The following is a 21904-nucleotide window of genomic DNA, read 5'->3' on the forward strand; positions in this document are numbered from 1 at the left end:
ATGTAATACCCCAATTAGCATACTATCAACATCATTGCGTGTGTTTCTAAGGCTGGCCTCACTGTTGTGGTACAGCCAATAAAAACATAAATTTGATCAATTACCATTTTCTAATCACTCAATTGTCTCTGCAACACTCTCACAATGAAAGAGAATAAGTGTATTTCTCAGATGCTCAACAATGGAGTCCAGGGGTCCATGAAAATAAACAATCTGATTACAAGGTGATGAAATTACTTTCTCAGCATTAGAAATCAGTACTGGACCAGCTGAAGTGAATCAACATGTTCTGAAATATGTCATAGGTGAAGGAAGAAACTGTACAGATTCTTTTCAGATCAGTTTTATTGAACAAAAACGTTTTTTAAAGATCATGTAGGAAATACAATATTATACAAGTGTTGCACAAACAAGACAAACAGAAAGATCTACAAAAGGGAGTTGCCGGTGGGCATGAACATGGCCGCATACAGACAGGTCTTAAAGGGGTGCGAAAAAACAGATTCCTCCAGAACATAAAATTCATCAGATTACGGACATGGAAATCTGTAAAGCCGATCACCAAACACTGATGTGGTCTCAGTTTCAAAAGCGGAACAGTTTTCAAATTTGAGAACAGCGCATGGCCTTCAAACCAGAAACCGCAGCTTTGCTGTCTGCGGTTTCTGGTTTGAAGGCCATGCACTGTTGCAGCCTGCAACAGAGCACACAATGTTTAAACCTGTAACTAATGTTTGGAAATCCATTTTTTTGTCTTTTTCGTGGTTTTAGAAACACAAGACCTTATTTACTGACCTGATGGTGGTTTAGTTGTTTTTTCTGGACCTCAGAAGATCTGGCTGCTTAATTAGTCAATATTTCTAATGTCAAGGTCCACTTACTGGCTTTTTCTGGAGCTTTTATCTGTAGTTAATGGGCTTGAGATCAGTAAAAGCTCCATGAAAAGCTAATAAGTAGACTACGAGGTAAGAGTTTGTCAAAAAAAAAATTTGTATTTGACAAAAAATAAAATGTTAGCACTCAATAATTTATTCTCGTGGAATGATATTTTGCCCAAACATCTCAAACTATTTTTTTGAGGGGAATACACAGGAGTTTTTCACAGATAACATGAAAATGGATTCAAGGTGGGTCCTCACAATAGAAACCCTTTGGAAAGCACACAAGGTGGTTTGGCATCCCAACCTGCAGGGGGCAGCAGTGCTATCAGTCCCTCAGAGACTAACTCACAGGAAGTTATTCAATGCTCCAATTTGAACTGGTAAAGGAGAAACAGGATGACATTCTTGTGCCAGTCATTTCATTGAGCACCAACATTGCAAAGTTAGCACCTGTAGCAAAAACCATTGTAGGTCCAAAATAAACTAGATCAAATTTTAGAAATTTCAATTATTATTTCAAATATTTTCCCCATGTTGCAGCAAATAAAAATATTAATTACTTTTGTGAACAGGTTCCAATGAATCACTGTCACAACCTCAAAGTGCATTTTTCTTTGTTTTAAGGGGAGTAAGAACAGTCTGATCGCAGCTGATGAATTCAAGAAATTACTAAATAGAATTTGTCGGGTGATTCTCTGTGTCACCTCAGAGCTCACAGAGCACAAAGGAGATCTGATGGGACATCCAACTTTCTTGTGTTGCAGTTTCAAATTTAAATGGTCAGGAAACAAACAGGCCTGTACCTCAAGTTAACAAATTTCACCACAAATGTTTTTTGAATCAGCCAAACAAATGTCTTACAGGACTCAGGACTTGGACTGAAAGTTGATTGCCTGTTTAGTAGAGACATTTATTTGATAAAAGTCAATTTTCAGCAGAATCAGACCTGCTGATAGTATTTTCCAAGCCCGAGTGAACATCTTGATTTCATATTCGTGTCTGCAAAACATCTTAAACTTTTAGAGTTAACTTATTTTTCTGCAGCTGCTTTCATTAATTCATGTTTTGTCACTGAAAGACATCAAATATTCCCAACTGTCAAAAAAACTCTTAAATCCATTGTTTTTCTCCATGTGTGGATAAACTAAACCAAGGAACACTTTGTGAAGGACTGTAGTTCAAACTAATCAGCCAGGTATTTATCTATCTCTGTGTGCCGTGGGTTTGATTCCCTCCTGTACTAACTCCAAGAGCCTTCCTGATTTCCAGTGGAAACAACAAAATACAAAAAAGGAAGACAAACTAAACACTTTCCTTATTCCCTCTTTTTGTTTAGTTTATTTGTTTTGCTGGACCAACCAACCACCACGTCTGCTCATCTGAAGACTTTACAAACCCGCCTTGCTCATCCACCAGTTCATCTGGGTGTGAAGGGATCGTCCCATCCCACCACTAACTTTATTTCCTTCTTCGTTACAGTGGGAAAAAAAAGGGTGCCGCAGTGACAGCACTGTTTTTAATCGCTACATGTAAAAAAAAAATTTTAACAAACAGTGCTATACTTCAAATTAGTTATAAATACTCTTTGAACACCTGCAAGCCACACCCAGCACATTATCGAAGGGCAGAAAATTCACCACAACAGCCACAGTGGATGCTGCATCCATAAATTCATCAGAAATATCAGCTAGCCACCAGTCAACTCAAGGCAGAATGATGGTTGGTTGAAGTTTTGTGTAGCATAAACTTATGTTGACAGTGATAATGTACCAGCATTCAGTCGATAGTCCTTTCCCAGCCTGCTAGGAAAAGCATCACCTAACTTTAAATGCCTTTCATTCTCAGGTGCCCCTGAACCTGATCCTCCACAGACAAACTAACTACTCTACTTCCAGCACCCAGCAGAGATCATAAAAACCCATGTACGATGTCTGCTATGAACACTGGGGCTCAGCCAGGAAGAGGCTAATGGATGTAGAACACTAACATCTGCTGAAGGACATGGTGTGTGTGTGTGTGTAGGTTTGAGGAGAATTGTCACTTGTTCTGGTATCTGAAGTCTCTAAGCACATGGTTCAGAGGTTGAATCTGAATCACCGGAGACAGATTGACCTGTAGGATCTTTTGCGCTTTTCTGCGGGCATCAGCCACGGAACGAGAGTCATCCACCTTTATCACTTTCCATCTAAAACTGTTCTTGTCCTTCCAGCTGTTTCTCTGCCGGGACGGGATGTCTAGTTCCTTGGGGCTCTGACCGTCCTGGGGGAAACCATTGCTCCTCCAGCCGTTACTGGTCAGCTCTGTATGAGTCTGTGGAAACACCCGACCGTTAGCATAGAAAACCGGTGCAGAATCTCCAATGAGGGCACCGTCCAGTCGGATAGGACAGGACAGGCTCTTCTGGCTGAACAAGGCCACAGCTTTGGTGGGCGCCCCACCACCATTCTGAGAAGGCTGCAAAGGTATTCCTGAAAGTGTTGGGGGGTGCTGTTGCTGTGAAAAGCCAACAGAGGGCGCCCCAGAGGACGAGTCCCAGTTAGTGTGGATCTGGAGCCTTGCTGTGTGGAAGCCCGTCAGGCCTTCAATGTTGGTCAATCTGAGACACGGCTGCAACTGCAGCGCTTGTGACATCTCTACAGTCCGAATGGGGGTCCTGCTGCAGACAATGGAGTGCTGGTCCACCAGCAGCTCTGGAGGGCGGACCCCTTGAATCCTGGGGTTGCTCCTCTCAGAGGTGTTCCAGGACGGGTGCACCTCTCTCTTCTTGGCCAGTCCCTTCTTTCCCCTTCTCTTGGCAGTAGGTCTGAGGTTCCTGTTGGGTGGCTTCAGCATGTCTTCAGTCAGGGGTTGGTTTGTGCAGGAGCGGTAGCCGTACACGTCCTTGCTGCGCAGCACGGTGGGCTTGTGGCCTTCCTCACCCAGCTCTTGCAGGAAGGTGACCAGGTCCTCCGTGCTCGAGAGGTCATGGGACATGGGGCTGAGGATCTTTAGAGCATCCAGGAGGACGTTGTGGCCCGCTGACGATATCCGCGACCAGGAATGAACCGCCCTCCGCTCTTCATTGGAGAATGCAGAGGGCCGGCCGACCATGGGACCTCGCACTGTGCCAGCCATGTTTGCAGACCTACCATGAAAAAACAAAGCATTTGGTTAAACTGGATCACACCAATTACCATCATTCAATCCTTTTTAGTCACATTTTTTGATATTTTGCAACATAATATTGTTACAAGTCCCTTTTTAGTCCCCCTTTTTTCAGCTTATTTTAGAACAAAGTAGGGTAGGATAAGTATAATGGAAAGCTGGTATCTTAAAAGTAAGTGGTTTAGCATCTTCTTAGATCAGATATCACAGTGTTCCACAATAAAAGATAAAAACAAATACATAGTAAAAAATGATAAAATACCACCAAAACAAAATATATTAACTGTTATACATATTAATTAACAGGCAATTATCAGCCTAAATTAATAAAGTAAAAGATGAATTTATCTTGCTGCCTGTCTGTCCAGACTGGAAGTTATCACTATATTACCATTTATGATTCCAGTGAATAATTTCCAGTGAAACATGCTGTATGTCTACTGTAAGAGTGTGCAAGGTCATTGAGAGAAACAAAGACCAGAGCCCTTGTTTGTGTTCACATGCTTGGCCAATAACACTGATTCTCATAGAACACAAAGTTGTAGCTTTAGTCGACAATGCTTCAAATATGGATGTTGTTGTAGTATCCAAACCAAATGTGAAATATGGTCACAATATCGCCTCCTGTTCCTGAGTGTTGAATAATGGCCAGAAAAGTGTTTTGGCAGAAGATTATGGCATCACAGTGCAGTTGACCTTTGACCTTTTGGATTCATTACTTCATTTTATCCTATTAGATATTTCTATGAAATTTTATCATAATTAGCGTAAGAATTCTTGAGTTATGGCTAAAAATGTATTTGTGAGGTCATAGTGACCTTGGACTTTGACCTTTGACCGCCAAAATCTAATCAGTTCAAGTTCAAGTGGATGTTTGTGCCAGATGAAATTAAATTCCTGAGATATCATGTTCATGAGAATGGCACATATATACATGCAGACAATATGAAAACATAATGCCTCCAGCTGCGGCTGCTGCCGGCGTAGATGCTTTGAAATTTATTTCCAAATCTATCCACATCAGAGTTACATGTTCTAATTTTGGCTTTTGTATTTTCCGAACATTTCTCTACTGTAATGATAATTTCTGCTGGTTCTGGGAGCTGTGACTTTCTGACCAATGCTCTCCTTACTACTCATTTAATATGATCCAGAAACTGAACTTGTGTTCTGCAGCTGATCTTACAGTGAGATTTTACTGATAATAGTCACCTGGATACAATTTAACATGAACATGTATTGCTGCAGCTGTAAACACACAAACTGGAGATTATTTCTCAGAAGAGAAGCTAGTTTACTGTCAGCAGCAGCGTAATCAAGCGCCTCACAGTCAATCCAGCAGACAGTAACACAGCGAGTATAAAGAAACACTAAAGCTCCAAATCTGCTGAACCACAGCTGGCTCGTTACTCTGAGCTGACGAGCAGAAACCACCGCAACCCTCAGTTCACCACCAGTTCTACTCCTTTATACCCTTAATCTCAACGAGCCTCATTAGCTGCCATGGCCACCAGGACCAGTGGGACGGGAGAAACAACGCCCTGAGATCCTCCTCCAGCAGAGAAAAATTAAGAAAAACTTCAAAGAGTTTTGTGGAAAACAAACCTGACAAATATTACATTTTATTTGCAGACGTTAAAATTAACTAGAAAATTCCAGGGAAATTTTGAGTGCCACGGGGGCTACTGCCGGGATGAGTACATGATTTATTTCCAGTGTTCAAAAGTCACCCTGATCTTATTCTGCTTTGAGAAATGTCTTGATATAAAAGTCTAAACAATGTCACATCCCTTCATCACGTATTATGTGGGAAATATCTCATATTCTGTGTTGTTTTTATTAATAAACAAGAGGCAACATGTCTTCAAATTGGCATTTAAAGGCTTAAAATCCTGAAAACTAATAAACATTTGGTAGGTTTGAGCAGAACTGAAGTGGTTTAAGAGATGTATGCAAAAAAGCAGAAAGAAATATTGATATATGATGATTTTATAGCATTTTCTTTGTGTGTCCTTTTTTGGACGCGAGGAACCCCAGAGGGTACAAAATGTGTTACCAGTGTATAATAGACCTGTAACAGTAACTGACATTAGATTTTAAAAATATGTCAAAAAAGACACTTTCTTGCAGAAATCCATACAGCTGTAACACAACCAAAATGATCAGCAAATCAAAAAAGAAAAATGAAGAAAATGTCCAAAAAAGGACAGAGGGACCCCTGAGGGTTAATAAATCCCATGAACCGCTATTTAAATTACCACTATTGTTTTTTTCTTTGCTAAATTTAACATTACTGGGGAGGAGAGCAACGCGACTAGAAGTGACAGCGAGAGAGGGCTAGTAGCTTCTCCTCTCCTCTGTCTCAGCGGAGACCGTCACAACTTCATTCACTCATTTAACAAAACAAAAAGAAAAGCAACAAAGGAAGCAGTAAATGGACTTACATATTTAAGACCTAACTAAATGTAATTTAAGACCTAACATGCGGCTAATGTAAAGCTAGCGGAGCTTGGAGAGTTGGTTATCTGGTTGCTAGGCACGCACACACGCACACAGGTCAGGAGCTGCCGTTGCCATGGCAATGTGAAAATCTGCCCAGAATTTGGCTTCTACATGGCTTCAAACAACTGCAAATTATGAGAAAACCGTTACTTCTTTTCAAAAACCGAAAACACCGTGACAGACACTGAAGCCAGAAGTTTCTTACAGTCTCTATTTTATTCAGATATTCCTTAAAATGAGTGAGTAAGCTCAGTGCGAAGACAGAGTGAGATTCTTTTGAAAAAAAAAGACGATTACATTAGGTGTCAATGAGAGTGAGACAGGTATTGCTGCCAGACTCGGCACCCCCGTTTAAATTTTGTGCAGACCCTGTCTGTCAAAGTTACATTTTATGAATCCCAACAACTATGTCTACATTTTCAGAAAGAATTATTTGTCTCCTTTTTACGGTTTGGCCGTGAGCTCGAGTTAAAAATAAAAATAAAGGTTATTTTTTACTGCTTCACGCACTCTAGCCAACTGACGCTGTCACTCTAACTTTGAAGAAAAAGTGATTTGCACTCCTCCTTTGAGTGCTCATAGTTTGAAAAGTTTACATTTTATGTAAAAACAGTTGCTGTGTTTTTGAGAGAGCAGAAGTTTTCCTCCGTTTTATAGTTTGAATCACATTTCTACGTGCAGGTATGAGAGAGCTGGGTGACTCAGAAAAAAGGTGAAATTTTGTTGAAAAAAGGTGAAATTTAGTGGGTTTCTAAAGAAATATCCAATGCATTCCTAATGCATTATTTTTTGGGAATAACTTTGGGAAAAATTTGAATTTTAACACCAAAAGTCATAGCACCCTTTTCGGGATCAAGACGCACGTTTTGATGTATATATTACTGGGGTTTTCTCAAAGCTGCGGGACGAGTTACGCGCCGAAATTTGGCGGAAGAATAATAAACCCGAAACAGAAGATTAATAGAGTGCCCCGAGGCACTCCTCTCAGCTATTCTAGCTATAGAGGAGTGCCTCAGAGCTGAGCACCCGTGGCACTAATAAGAAACAGCGCATATAAGGAAACACTAAAGCTTCAAATCTGCTGAGAGAACGACCTCAGCTGGCTCATTACTGTGAGCTGATGAGCAGAAGCCACCACAACCCTCTCTCAGTTCACCACCAGTTTAACACCTTTACACTCCAAACGTTTCGCAGCTGCAGCTGACAAGTTCAAGAAATACATGAGCTCTCGCTTGCTGTCTGCAGTAGAATTTGCCATAGTGGATTAGTAGAAACAATGATATCTTGATAGGTTTTGTCTTTGAAAGGATAGACTTTATTCTACCAATATCCCATCATCTAATTCTGTACATCTTACCAGACTACAAACTGCAGCCAGCCTGCATAGTGAACCAAACACCGGTCCATTTTCTTTAGCTCAGTGACATCACTACTACAGCTGACACTTGGCACCTGTTTCTACCTGATAGTTATTCTGCCGGGTATTTCCTGGTTAAATACGTCAACCCTGTGACAGATGCTGTTTCAGTCCAAGTCTAACCAAATCTTCAGCTGCACTTTATCAGGTCCAACTCAACATCCATCAGCTTCACATGTACTCAGGGTTAGCTGTCCTTTTGGTAAACATGATCATGCATGCTAGTGTTCGTATAAATGTTTCCTTGTTAATGTATAAGTCTACAACTAATGATGATCTTCATTATCAAGCTGCCTTTTTACATTATCAATCATTGTCTACAAAATTTAAGAATATAGTGAACGTGTAATGTTACATAACATTAACGCTTAATGTTACGTAAGTATGAGTTGAGCTGAAACTGTGGCCATAAAGGGATGCACATGGTCAGCAACAATACTCAGATAGACTATGACATTTAAACAATGATTTATTGGTATTAAGGGGCCCAAAGTGAAACAAGAAAACATTCCCCACACCATCACACCCCCACCGGCCTGGACTGTTGACACAAGGCAGGATGGGTCCATGGATTCATGATGTTGATGGCAAATTCTAACAGAAAACCAGGTTTATCAGACCAAGCTACATTTTTCCAGCCTTCAACAGCCCAACTTTGATGATCCTGTGTCGACTGCAGCCTCAGATTTGTTCTCATCTGACAGGAACCTGATGTGGTCTCCTGCTGTTGTAGACCATCTGCCTCAATGTTCGGCATGTTCGTTTTTCTGAGTAACCAAAGTCTTTTTGTCAGCTCAAACCAATCTGGCCATTCTCCTCTGACCGCTCTCTTCAACAAGGTGTTTCCATCAACACAGCTGCTGCTCACTGGATGTTTTTTTGTGTCTCGCACCATTCTGAGTAAAAGCTCTATAGACTGTTTTGTGTGAAAATCCCATGAGATCAGCAGCTTCAGAAACACTCAAACCAGCCCATCTGGCACCAACAGTCATCGCACGGTCAGAGTCACTACTGTCACATGATTGGCTGTATAATCTTTTGAATGAGCAGATGTACAGGTGTTCCTAATAAAGTGTTCAGTGAGTGTATTTCCGCCTGTTTTGAGTAAGATTTACTAAGAACTTCAGTCTCCAGCTGTTTAACGAAATAACTTAGCCTTTTTCTTTTTTTTTCTTTTAAATTAAACGTATTGAAATGTATTTGTGAGCTCTTCAGTGTGCTTGGAACTGAGTGCCATAGACACAGTAGGGAAGTTTAATTTATTATGTTTATTTATAAATCTCATAGAGGAGAAGAGATGTATTGTACCAGATTTAGCTACTGGCTAATTTCCATCTGTAATCCCTGGGAAACTCAGGTGGATTTGTTGAAAATACTGTACCTACACAGGAGGTGTGGCATGAGCAGCATGTTAGCAGCAGCAGCTTCAGTCCTCCGTCTGTGTCTACACAGGAGGTATTCAGGCACAGTATTAGGTTGTAGGTCAACGATGTTTTGGCAGCACTCAAAACCCAACACACAACCACTGTTGTTCTGTGCATAAAACAGAAGAAAATATACCTGAAGCGTAAGAATACACTTTGGGTCATATGTACAAGCGTACAGCACAAGTAAAATGCAAGCTGTTCTGCCGCCTGTGTGGACAGCTGGTTTGATTAAAATAGAAGACAATCTCCTCGACATGCTGTAAGAAAGATACAGAATAACTCATCCAGACTGATCCTGATCCTTAAGTTGTTTTTTTAAGTCAATTTACAGCAACCTGTCACCATTTTTCTATCGCCATTTTTCCAGGGTACAGCCAAGTAGCCAAATCACCCTACAAAGCTCTGATTAGTAGTCGTCGACCAAACACTAGACCTATTTGAATCACTGAACAAATCAATTCTGGGCAGTGATTCACAAGTCTGGAACCAGGGTACTGCTAAAAAAAAGTCACCATGATTCACCTTCTGGGGACTATGAACATCTGCACAAAATTTTATAGATATCAGTTTGAGATATTTCAGTCTGAACCAGCAGATGGTCGGACGTCATCATCATCTCTCGACTTCAAAACTCTACTTACAACCAAGCTGACAAACTAAAGGTTTTCAGTGGCTTTAGTCCATAGAATAATGAATGAAAAAATTACTTCTTTTGTTTCCTTTTACTGGGAGAACTTGTTATATTAACATGTTTGATGATGTATGTTTTTAGATATTTACTCTGAAAGGCCAAGAAACTGATCAGTTCTCATGTGATAAAGACGGAAAGCCATCAACAGCTTTGTGAAACACTAGAACAGAAAAACAAAAAAAAACTACAATCTGGGTGAAATGTCCCTGGAGAAAAACGGTAAACCTGGAGATGCTAATTAGCTGCTGGCTAGAAAAGAAAGTCCTCGGCTACATGATCACAGCATCTCAGTGGCTGTTGGTAATTTTACACCTTGGACATGATATAATATTACAAGCCATGTTCTGTTTACCTTTCATCAAAACTGCAGACAAGGATGAGATAGTGTCTCTATCAGATAAACTGCTCTGTATAACCCCACCCAAAATGAGTAATTCATCATTTATTGATTTAACAGTTTAAACGGTGCAGAGGACAGCGCAGCCTGCAGATGCAGAGCAGACCAAGGAGATCTCTGGCTACTGCGCAGTTTAACATGCACACTATCAGGCCCATTAATCAGACACAGCAACACAGAAACTAACACTGCTGCTGCCAGACAGCCAGAAGGACTGCAAACCCCCAGACAGACACACAAGCAGACATCAGCTTCACATCAGCTCATCTAAAAACTGCAGACTTCTCTCAGATCCCACCTCCACCTGGTAACATGTGATCTGTATCTGAATAATTACATCTGACCACAGATCTTTGATTTTACACCTGGTGTTCATAAGTGTTCTCATTATCTCCATTCGGCCCACAGTGACTGGGTCTCAATATATATATTATATTAGATCGAAAAATATATGACATTCAGATCAACAACAGCACTCTCATTCATTTGAATGGAACCAGTTTGTCAACGCAGCAGGTGTGCCAAAAACAACAAAGGGTCATCCAGCAAAAAAGCTGAACCTGACTCAACTTTTGTTGCAGCTACATTGGCCAGTAAAATACTGCACATAAGAGCAAATGTTTCTAAGGGACTACTTTATAACATTAATGCCGTATTTTTACTGTTTACCTTGCAATGATTGTGACAACACTGGCAGCACTAGTGCTAATTTAACTTTGCCCGTCTGTCACGTGACCCTGGCCTTGCACATTGTAGCAGTCCCTCGAGAACCTCCTGTAGCGATGCTGCGCTATGGACTACATTTTTTTCTTTGCAGCAGAAAGGCTCATCTGTAGCTTTTTTACTGGTTTGTGGGAGGTGGGGTTACGAGACCTTTATATTTATTGGTTAAAGTTCATAAGAAACTAGAATTACCACCTTACAATTGTATGTTTCCACCACCCAGACTAGTTTCAAATTACATCCCTGTTTATCCAGAGTGATATAAAATATTAACACTTTGTGTGAAATAGTGTCATAATTGCTGTGGGAAGTTGTGAATAATGGCTAAAAGTGTTTCGTGAGGTCACACTGATTGTGACCTTTGACCACTAAAATCTAATGAGTTCATCCTCGAGTCCAGGTGAGTGTTTGTGCCAAATGTCAAGAGATTCCCTTGAGGAGTTCTGAAGATACTGCTTTCACAAGACCAAAATCATATTTTGTGAGGTCAACGTGATCTTGACCTTTGACCTGTAGCCACCAGTTCTAATTAGTTTGTCCTTGAGTCCAGCTGAATGCTGTTACCAAATTTGCAAACAACACGAAAAAAATGTCAGCTCTGGCTGTCGCGGTGCGGAAGCATCAAAATATTCACCCACCTGAAGGACAAATTCAAGGCTGTCCCGTTGAGTCTAATTATTTTACAATAGTTAAAAAGTTCTTGTCTATTACAGATCTTACACTCTGACTGATTGTAGTTACACTTTTGAGGTCCAGACAATAAAAAATACACATTTCTGCAGCAGTTACACAGAACTGAAAATGATGAGGATGATATGAAATAAAAGGATTTCATGAGAGTTTGAGACTTAAATCAAATATGAAGAAATTTTGATTACTGATTGTTTTTCTCCTTTCATAATTATTGTTTAATTTTTTCCTTGACTTGTAAGATTAATCTGACAACCACATTTTTCTCTTATTGCCCAAATCTCTCCAAAGTAGGCATTAATATTAAATGTGAGAATTATTTAAGATGCAAGATACATTTTTTATTGTCAGTCAAAGGTGAAAAAGGAGAATTAAGTAAAGGAGATGACAGGAGGAGGAGGAGAGGAAGAGGGGGAAAGAGATGAAAAAAGACAGAATAGAGGACAGAAAGAGAAGACGGAAATAAGAAGAGACAGACAGGAAGGAAGAGAAAAACACAGGAAGACAGAGGGGACATTTACTGATGCAACATACAGACACAGATCAATGGTGCAAGTGTAAACAAGACGACTTCTCGTGATTCACCGTGACTGTACGACGCTCACAGGAAGTCTCTACATTAGCAGTTTCCTCACTTGGCAGGCAGTGACAGAGGGATGAACAGAGGGGGGATGGGTGGAGGGTGAGGGCTGGTGGGGTTACTTGTGTTTGTGTGTGTGTGTGTGTGTAAATTGACAAGCAAGTGACAGACTGCCTGTATTAATTTCTAAAGGGCTGTAGAGGTCATCATTGATGTTTAACACTATTTACATGGTAAGTGTGACTTTATCCATACTGATCATTCCTGATACTTTCCCATCAAATGTTGCTTTTGCACGTGACAGTAGCCTGGCTGCAGACCTCTGAGTCACCACCCACATCTGATGCTTTCGGTGATGCAAATGGGTCTGGTGTTGTGTTCATCGGCAGCTGTTTTCCCAATAGGCCAATCGTTGCTTTGTCGGCAGGGATAAGAGTGGAACATCATCGTCCCACATAGCTAACTAGCCAGCTGCATCCATGAAAAACAGCAAAACAAAAATAGCATCAACACTTTTCTCACTTGGCAGACAGTCAACACAGATGTCCAGGTCGACTTACAAAAATACAAGATATATATTTTTTGTTTGACATGACAAATATAAAAGTTAACTGCTCCTAGTAACCAATGCCACATCTTTAAAAAGACAAGACTAGGTCAAAATCTCGTATATGGCTGAACCATGTGTGGTCAATGTGTGAAATTGAGGACATGGTTGAATCACTATACAAAACTACTTTCAATGGAAAGTAAGTAAAGCCTGCTGGAAAGGTCGCTAAATGTCGCCAGATGGCATAATATGTATATGCATTTTGCATCCTGTCAGCCAGATTCAGCCCTGTAAGCTTGCTTCCCTCCTACTTTCTGTGCTCACATATGCAGTATTTTAATACAGCCGAATTCCCAATGAAGTCATACAATGGAACAAGTATGAAATAATGACAGAAACGCTTAAGACTACATGTTAAACAGCAGTCACTTCCAGACCATTTCCAAGCTGCTGCTCTGCTGCTAAAATCCTGATTTTTATAACTGCAACGTTGTCCGACAGAAATCACTGTACACATAATTTAATGATAACCGCTGAGCTGTGATTTTGGCTATATTTACTTGTAAAAGGTTTGACGCAACAGAATATCTTATTATTTTGTTTTAACTGAACAGAGTAGACAGGGAGAAGTGTACCTCTCGTTCACAGGGCAGTACTGGCAACTCTCTTCTACAGAAAGTAGCTAAGGTTGTCCAAAATGTCGCTAGATTTGTCACTAGGTGCTTTTTTGAAAAAAGTCACTTACGTGGTCTGAAAATAAAAACTGTTGCAAATCCACTGTAAACTCCCCTGATGATGTAATAGTAAATGTCAAATCATTTTGAAAGAGCAGTGGCCAGTGGGAAAAGTCCAACACTCAGCTGACCAATGGTATAAGATTAACTAGGTATTCATTCATCAATATTTCACATTGTTTAGTTTTTATGCATTTAGAAATATTGCAAAATATTTTTCTTGGCATGGTAACACACTTTGAAAATGAATAAAAATGAATATAAGGAACATTATACCTGCTAAAAATCAGCACGCTAATATTAGCAGTTAGCTCAGTGCGCTGCTGTGCCTACATGCAGCCAAACAGCTTATCTATCAATGAAAGGTTTTTAATATTTATATCAGTATCTTCATCATAGATTAGTGTTCATATATTTTGTTATCGTTTTGATAGACTAAAATCACAACAGAGAAGTTTAAAAGGACAATTTTCACCCTGAAATCATCACAGCACAGATGGAAAAACTGTCACAACCATTCCACACTGCAATGACAAAATAAAAATTTAAACCATTTGACACACAAAAAAACAAAAGAAAAAAAACACATTCTTTGAATGTGCCTCCATAATGTGTTATATTACTACAACTGGGCCACATAATGAAACCAAATTAACAGCAATGCACCCTCCTCAGTAAACGCAGTTTCATTTCTCTTGCAGGTTGCCTTCAGAGAAAATGCAGCTGCTGGCTGCAGGTGCAGCTGTGTGGTTACATAGCAGTTCATCAGAGTAAGCCGATAAATGTCTGTGATTGGTCAGCCACCCAGTGAATGGGGAGCATTTCACTTGATACACCAGACCAGACACTACATACAAAGATGCAAAGCACAACATGTTATGAGTCAGATCTGGTCTATGTCACTGTGATAGTTATACAGGTTATTCTGCAGCACCATATTACGTGTATTTGTGTGTATAGAATATGTATGTGCATGCATATTCAATACATTTATGCACACACACAACCCCTTTCTACTTCAGCATTTTAATAAAATTGTATCTATTGTCACAGGTTGTGCCTTTGTTTCCCCTGTGCTCCACCTACGCTGATGACAAGTTCCTGACACTATAATGTTAACTAGCTTTACAGACAGACAAGACTAGAGATGGGAATCAAGAATGGGATCCAGTGGAGAACTTATTCCAAATTGCCCGAACTATCAGACCACAAAGCACTGTTCTGTTGTGCTTTAGCAACACTATACCTGAGCCCCGCTCTCATACACACCCCAAATGACAGGCACACAGAGGCGGCTGGTAAAGAGAATGACACAACACGCACAGTATATATTTTATGCTGGTCAACCGATGTTGTGGCCCATCAGGATTTGATGGACAGTCAGACTATAAATGGTTTGGTTATTCCTTGGTGGTGCATGCACTTAGTATGCTAGCAGTTGGAGTGAATATCAATAGGTAATAAAATCTATCAGACCCTTATACATGAAAGGATACCACCATTGTACCATTATACCAACAAGCCATTTTCTTCAGTGTATTTGGGACTCTGATTATTTGTTGTCTGTTCCAGATTGCGCTCTTGTACAATGTGAGACAAATTTTGGGGCATTATTATTGTTCTGTATGTCAATAGAAGGTCAGAATCAGGTTTTGAGAAGTCACTTCTTGTCACACACCTTCTAAAACAATTTTGCGACAACATAAACAAGATAACACTGTTTGTACATGGGTGGGACTCTAAACACCATATGTGACATCACCATGGTATTAACAGACAGACTAATGACAGCAGCAAAAAAAAAATGCTCTCCTTATTGTTCAAACTGCTCTATGATCATTTAGAGGCAGCAGGAGAGACCTGTTCGGAATTTGTATGAGAAAAAAACAGCAACTGAAATTAATGGAATATAACAAAATGTCATGAGTCACTTTTGAAGAGTGTCAAGAAGAATTTGGAATAATAAAGCACAAGGTTGGTGATATTCTGTTTTTCTTATTGTCAACAAATCCGATGAAAAGATACCAGCAAACACAGATCCTTCAAACAGGCATACTGTGTGTATACAAAGCTGATATACTTTATTCCATCATATAGCTCCATTGTCATCCAAAAGCTATTTACATGTCAATGCACCACACTTGCACTGGGTGCTTTTCACTTAGTCTTACATATAACAACAGTACTAGGTCCTTCTATTTGAGAAACATTTGGTAAAACCTACAGCTGTTTTAGGAAACTACTTAAGGTTTGTAAAATTGAATGTATATTTATATGGACCACTTTAACAGACATGGCATTTTTGGATAGTAGATGGCAGGGAGGCAGTGGGTACATATATGTGCCCTAACTGTTTAGCTACTGGGGTGCCTTGTACATACATTCTCAATGTGCTGTGCAGAAAATGGAAGCTAAGCTAACTGGTTAACAAGCAGTATGTTGTACTCATACAAGTTGTTCACTTGATGTAACGCGCCAATATCTATATTCCTTACAAATGGTGCAAAATCCAAATCGTGGAACAAACAATGGAAGAAGTTTTGAACAACTAGGACTCTTCCTAGAGCTGGCTGCCTATGTGTAGAGGTTCAGTGGAGACCACTCATGGCAAATAGAATTGATTGGACAAAGTTCAGACAGGCACACGCCCGTGCATATAAGATCCCACAATTTACATTGCACGTCAGGACAAAAACCAAGCCATGAAATCCAAGGAATTATCTGCAATAAAATAAACTGTCATGGCATACACCAGGGCATGGGTATAAAGCCATTTCTAAAGCTTTGAGTGTTCCCAGGAACACATGGGCCTCAATAATTGTGAAATGGAAGAAGGTTGGCTGTCCGGCGAAATGTGTTAATTTTTTCCTGAGATAAAAAGTCCATGTTGGTTTGGGTAATATTTAGTGAGTCAAAATCGACAGGACCTGAAATGTGTATGGCAATGAAGTTGTGTGTGCATTAACATGGATAGCATGTTTAATGCATACTATCCATGGAATAATGGCTGTCTGTAATGTAAGCATATTTCAATTAAAGGCCATTATCTGAAAATTTGTGGTAATTACTGTTTCAACATTATTAACTGAAACCAAATTTTTAATCATCTAGATGACAACATCACAACAAGATCTTTATTCTCTTAACAACATTTTGTTAATTTCACATTAATCTACTAAAATAAACAATTTTGTCAATTTGGAGACTTGATATTGAAACGGGCCCAATTAACAATTTGGTTTGTTTGAACACAAACATACTGCAAGACCAACTAAGATGATGTCAAACACATCTGCTAACAATCTGGACAATCCTGGTGAAAAGAGCTCAGAACAGAGGCTAAATGAGGGTAGCCTGACCCTCACTCACTGCACTGTGACAGCATACCTGCACGCATCTAAATCTGTCAAAATCACAAAGCTCATTGACCAAAACAACTGTCCTGTCATCCACAGAGCATCGTTTTCAGTTTTTTTTCATCATGACTTCAATATAGAAGCCCATCTACTGCAATTGGGAAATATTGCCCCATTTAACAGGGGACTGGGGATTGGGAAAGTGTTGAAAAGTGAGTTTTACAAAGCAGATAGGTTAGCAGCTCTTAAATTAATTGTGGAGTCTTTGGTTCTGATCAACATTAATCAACCACTATATTATATATTAATAATGGTTTAAGCAACAATGAAACACTGAATCACTGGAAGTTAAATCCAGACTATCTACTGCTCCATGGTGACAAAGGCCCTGTTGGAAATCACTTCTCTCTGTAGCCATTGTTGCTGTGTGGCGCTCGGTTGTTTTTTTAAATAATTTGCTGAGATGTTTTTCATGAAGCAAAAAAACATATCTACTAATGTGAGGTCAACACAAAAGACAGACTACTAAAATTTCTGACCAAAGGAAGCCATTTAGCCCAACACAGCTTGCTACAATGCAGCTAGCAAGTATCTCGTTAAAGTGTCTCATAATAAGTCTACGGTTAGACTGCTATATGAGATGCCCCCCCCCCCAAAAAAACAGTAACATCTTTAATCTAAGCACTATAACGCCCAGATTGACAGTAGTTCTAAATTTGAATTTACTTTAAACATACCACATGGGCAATATATTGGGATCCTACATCCCCTCCATTCTTAAAGAAGAGCAATGTCTTATCATAAGCGGAAAGTTACTGGCCCATCCAAGTTACTGAATACAAAACTTTAAAGAAAAAAGTAAATAGCTCAGACTGACAGTATTATTGGCTGGAACGCATCAGCAGGACCAGTCCTATAAATGAGAATGCCTGTGACTGACTGAGTGATAGAGTTGCATAAACAAGTTACACCATTGGTCAGAAGCAGGCCTTCACTTCTAATTCCCTCAGTTTGATATGTATAATTGTAATATTGTAGAATGAAGCCTTGTTTTGATCCACTCTTGTTAATGTTAATACATTACACATTACTGTACTCTTGTGGCATGAAAGGTCTGCAACACCCGATACTGGAAACCTCGAAATGCTTGATACATTAGAGGTTCGCATTTGGTATATACAGAGGGGGGACAATAACAAAACAACGCTCAAACGTCCCAGCACTACTCCTTATACAATTAGCACTGAATAGTTCACTCAACATTAAGCAGCACATGCAGATTTTAGATACCTACTATTCATCATCGTTTTTACATTATCGCTGACACGCACAACGATAACTGCAGACATCACAGCCACGTAGTTGTTGTCATACTTCTTCCTAGTATTCTTTGAGTAGCACATGCGCATTCATTGCCCTTGTACTAGTTGCCATGTGTACCGGCGAGGACATAACAAACTGAAGGTACAGGGATGATCGCACAGAGCCTCACATTCACATGCTAATGATGAAATTTACATCATGCTGATCCTAGCATACTCACATACTTGTGGAAAGTATAAAACTAGCTTCCCAGGCGACTGCTCAGTGTAGCACAGACAGCTGGTAATCATAGCTAGCCATGAGCAGATCCTGTCAGACACTTTGTTTCTCCACTGGACAGGACAGGTATAGTGCTTTGAGAGTGTACCTGTTTTATAGTTGAACTGGCAGCTTTATTACAAAAAGTTTCTCCTTTGTGTGTGTACAAAGTACAGCAGTAGCCCTGCTGTTTGTTGCAGTTACGGTTACTGTTTAGCTCTGGATATAACACAGTTACTGGCGGGCCCATGTGTTGTGTTTATTGTCACTGCAGAGAAATAAATATCATTCATGTAGTACATCAGTTTTTTGCTGATGCTGCAAAGTGAGGGGGAACTAGAGGCTTCTCTGTGCAGAGCCAACTAGCTAGTCTACATGTGACTGTAGGCAAATATTATGGGACATCTGTAAATTGCAGCGATTGTAGCTACAGAAAATAACACTAGTTACACACGCACATTGGCCACACGCTGCGCCACCCACATCCATAAGTCAATTCTCAATCTGTGTAAAACAGACTTGGTATGCAAAAAGAAAGACAATGTTCAATTATTTGGAGATGGTTCAGATCTAAATGATCAGATGAGCAGCCCTGCTTACATTTTTATTGATATTTACACAGCTGTATTTTGTTCAGCAAGAGAGGAAATCCTGTAATTGTACTCCATTTTAATCAGTCTGTTACTATTGTTGACAATAAATGAGAGATAGAAATAGATAGGACTATTATTTAATATATGCTAGTTATCTTACATCATTTTTTTTTAAATTTTTAGTTATGGTTTTGGGTCCATAACGCCCAGCTCTAGCTTACATTACAGTAGATCAACACTCATCCTTACTAGTTACAGGACAGTTGCTGATCGTATGACAGGATTAGCTTCCTCCATTTTTGATTCTGTGGCTCTTTGTTCCCTCTAAAGTCAGCAGTGTAACGACAGTTTACTTTCGAGAAAACAGGACTCAGCTCCCGTAAACACCTCAATCAAAAACCCATTCACATTTGAAACAACCCAAATGACTGAAAATACAGCCTGGGTATAGAAACTTCCTCAAAAGAATGTTGTGTGACTCACTAAATAGATAAGCACGAGTTTTTGAACATCAACCTAATTTCATTTATTCAATATTTGGTGTTTAGCAGCCTTTAACAAGTATTTCCCATACACCCAAGATGGTTTCAAGCTAAACGTCATGGCTCAATAGAAAAGGAAATCAAGGGATCACAGCTAGCTTAGACATGTCTCTGATAACAGCAGGACAGAGAAGACTGGACACCTGACAGCAGAGAAAAGCTGAAAAGAGTTTTGGCTTTATGGATATTCACAACACAACACTCCACAAGTTATGAAGATGCAAACACCCTTGCTTTCGCACTGTTTCGCGTGTTCATAAAGTAATCATTTAACTTTGCTAAAATCACTAAGGTTTCAGTTTCTCAACACAGCTACTGAACAAAGCAAATGCTGAATGAAATATTGCATTGTGTTACAGAGGCAAGTGGAACAGAGGCTAGCCCAGACCTAGCGTCATGACTCCTCATTGGTAAACAGCACAAAGTTAACCAAAATTAAAATCGACTACCAAAATTTCAGTTTTTCCATGTGGGAATCCAATTATTGAAGAAATTCTATTGAAATGATTTCACTACACTGGTGTGACTGGTCCTCAATAGTTTTCATGAGCCTTTAATCAACATCGCTACAAGATTACAGGTCTAAAGAGATCAAACAACACAAGTTGACTGATAGGTTTACTTGATCGAATAGAAAAAAGAAACCAAACGTCCCCTGTTTGATAAGATTATCAGAAATGTTCAAATGAAAACAGACTAGCCAGTGAGGCTTAAGCCAAAAACGTGCGCAACGTAAATCGTTCTGTGGCTCTCGAGCGCCCCCTTCACGAAGGCGCCAAAAAGACTCAGTTTAATGTAAAGAACATTGCTGGTACCCAAACACTTCTAAATCGTTGCCAAATGTAGAAGCTAATTTACAACTTTTCGTGGTTCGGTGGAAAGATGTCGCCATTTTTACACGGACTTGTGAACTGCCAACGATAAGCTTTGCTCGGCAATCACTCTCCCAGCTATCTTTCCTCTGTGTGGACAGCTACTAGTTGTTGAGGCTCGCGCAGCCACTCCGACCGGCCTGGTCCTCTGCTCCCCAGACATTACCCGAAGCATGTAGTGTGTCAGAAACGTAAAGGTTACCCACCCGAATGAAAGTGCTCAACAAAAGAGCGGAATTACCTTTCAACGGTGTCGCCTCGGCATCCTCCGGTCGCCGCTGTGCTGTCGCTCCTCGGTAAAATGGCTGCAACAACAGCGGTGTAGAAGATAGATCAGGGAAGAGAGGCGGAGGCTGCCGGGGAGAGAGGAGAGGGGGGCGGTCTCTGCTAACTCCGCCGATGGTTGGGGGTGGGGAACGGGCACAAGTGAATGAAAAATAACCTTAGCTTCAATTTACAAAAATATATTTTCCAAAGCAAAATTCACAAGGACTTCTAAGTCTAGATAAACATTATATTACATAACACACTAAACAAACATATGCTCTCCTAAACAGAAACCTGAGTAAATTGTGACGTCATGACGGGGCGGGGTTTATATGTCTATTGTTGTGTTTTTGTGTGAGTCTCAATCTCTTGCAACCAACTAGCCAACCAACACAGTGACCTCAACTATTATAGTTGATATATGTTGATATAGCTACCATTAATTTTATTTTAGTTGCACTACAAGTAGTATGACAAAGCAGATTTTATGTTTCTAGTCATCAAAAAGGGGCACATGTGTCAGGGAAATAAGATTTTTTGATTGTAATTGCTGAAATAAAATTCACAATATGTGAAATATGTTCCATGGATAAACATAACGTTTATAAATTACAAAGAAAATGAAAACATTTTGGCAAAATTAATGAATAGATAATGAATTCACTTTTCCAATGTGTTCTCTTTCTCGAAGGACCGATTGTCTACTTGAGTTGTCTAGTGTCTATCACTAATTTTAACAGATATTTCAGGGTCTTATATTATGTTATTTTTATTTTTCCATTCAGTATTTAACATTCTGTTCTTTTGTTACTAACTGTCTAAATTCTATTGTGTGTGTAAGTTATGTTGTGAATTAAATTCATATGAAAATGATAAGAACTTCAGTGCAATACAATGTCAGGAATTGAAAGAACAGGAAAAACACTCCTTAAGCCAAGTGGGAATGCTCACTCACTA

At 39.8% G+C, this 21904-nt stretch overlaps 1 protein-coding gene across 1 annotated transcript; it reads right to left on the reverse strand.

Annotated features, from left to right (window-relative positions):
* Positions 1-347: 347 nt before the first annotated feature.
* Positions 348-21002, reverse strand: LOC111219524. Its single transcript, XM_022742232.1, has 2 exons — positions 20922-21002; positions 348-4005 (listed from the first exon to the last, which is right to left on the reverse strand). Exon 2 carries the CDS (start codon positions 3993-3995, stop codon positions 2919-2921), a length of 1077 nt encoding a protein of 358 aa, XP_022597953.1. The 5' UTR covers positions 3996-4005; positions 20922-21002; the 3' UTR covers positions 348-2918.
* Between the last annotated feature and the right edge of the window lie 902 nt (positions 21003-21904).

Source organism: Seriola dumerili, unplaced genomic scaffold (assembly GCF_002260705.1).
Source record: "Seriola dumerili isolate Sdu_G_001 unplaced genomic scaffold, Sdu_1.0 BDQW01000066.1, whole genome shotgun sequence".
Taxonomy (NCBI): domain Eukaryota; kingdom Metazoa; phylum Chordata; class Actinopteri; order Carangiformes; family Carangidae; genus Seriola; species Seriola dumerili.

What these genes read in the sequence shown, in the direction of transcription:
- LOC111219524 (XM_022742232.1), bottom strand. Translation starts at nt 3,995, where the DNA reads ATGGCTGGCACAGTGCGAGGTCCCATGGTCGGCCGGCCCTCTGCATTC.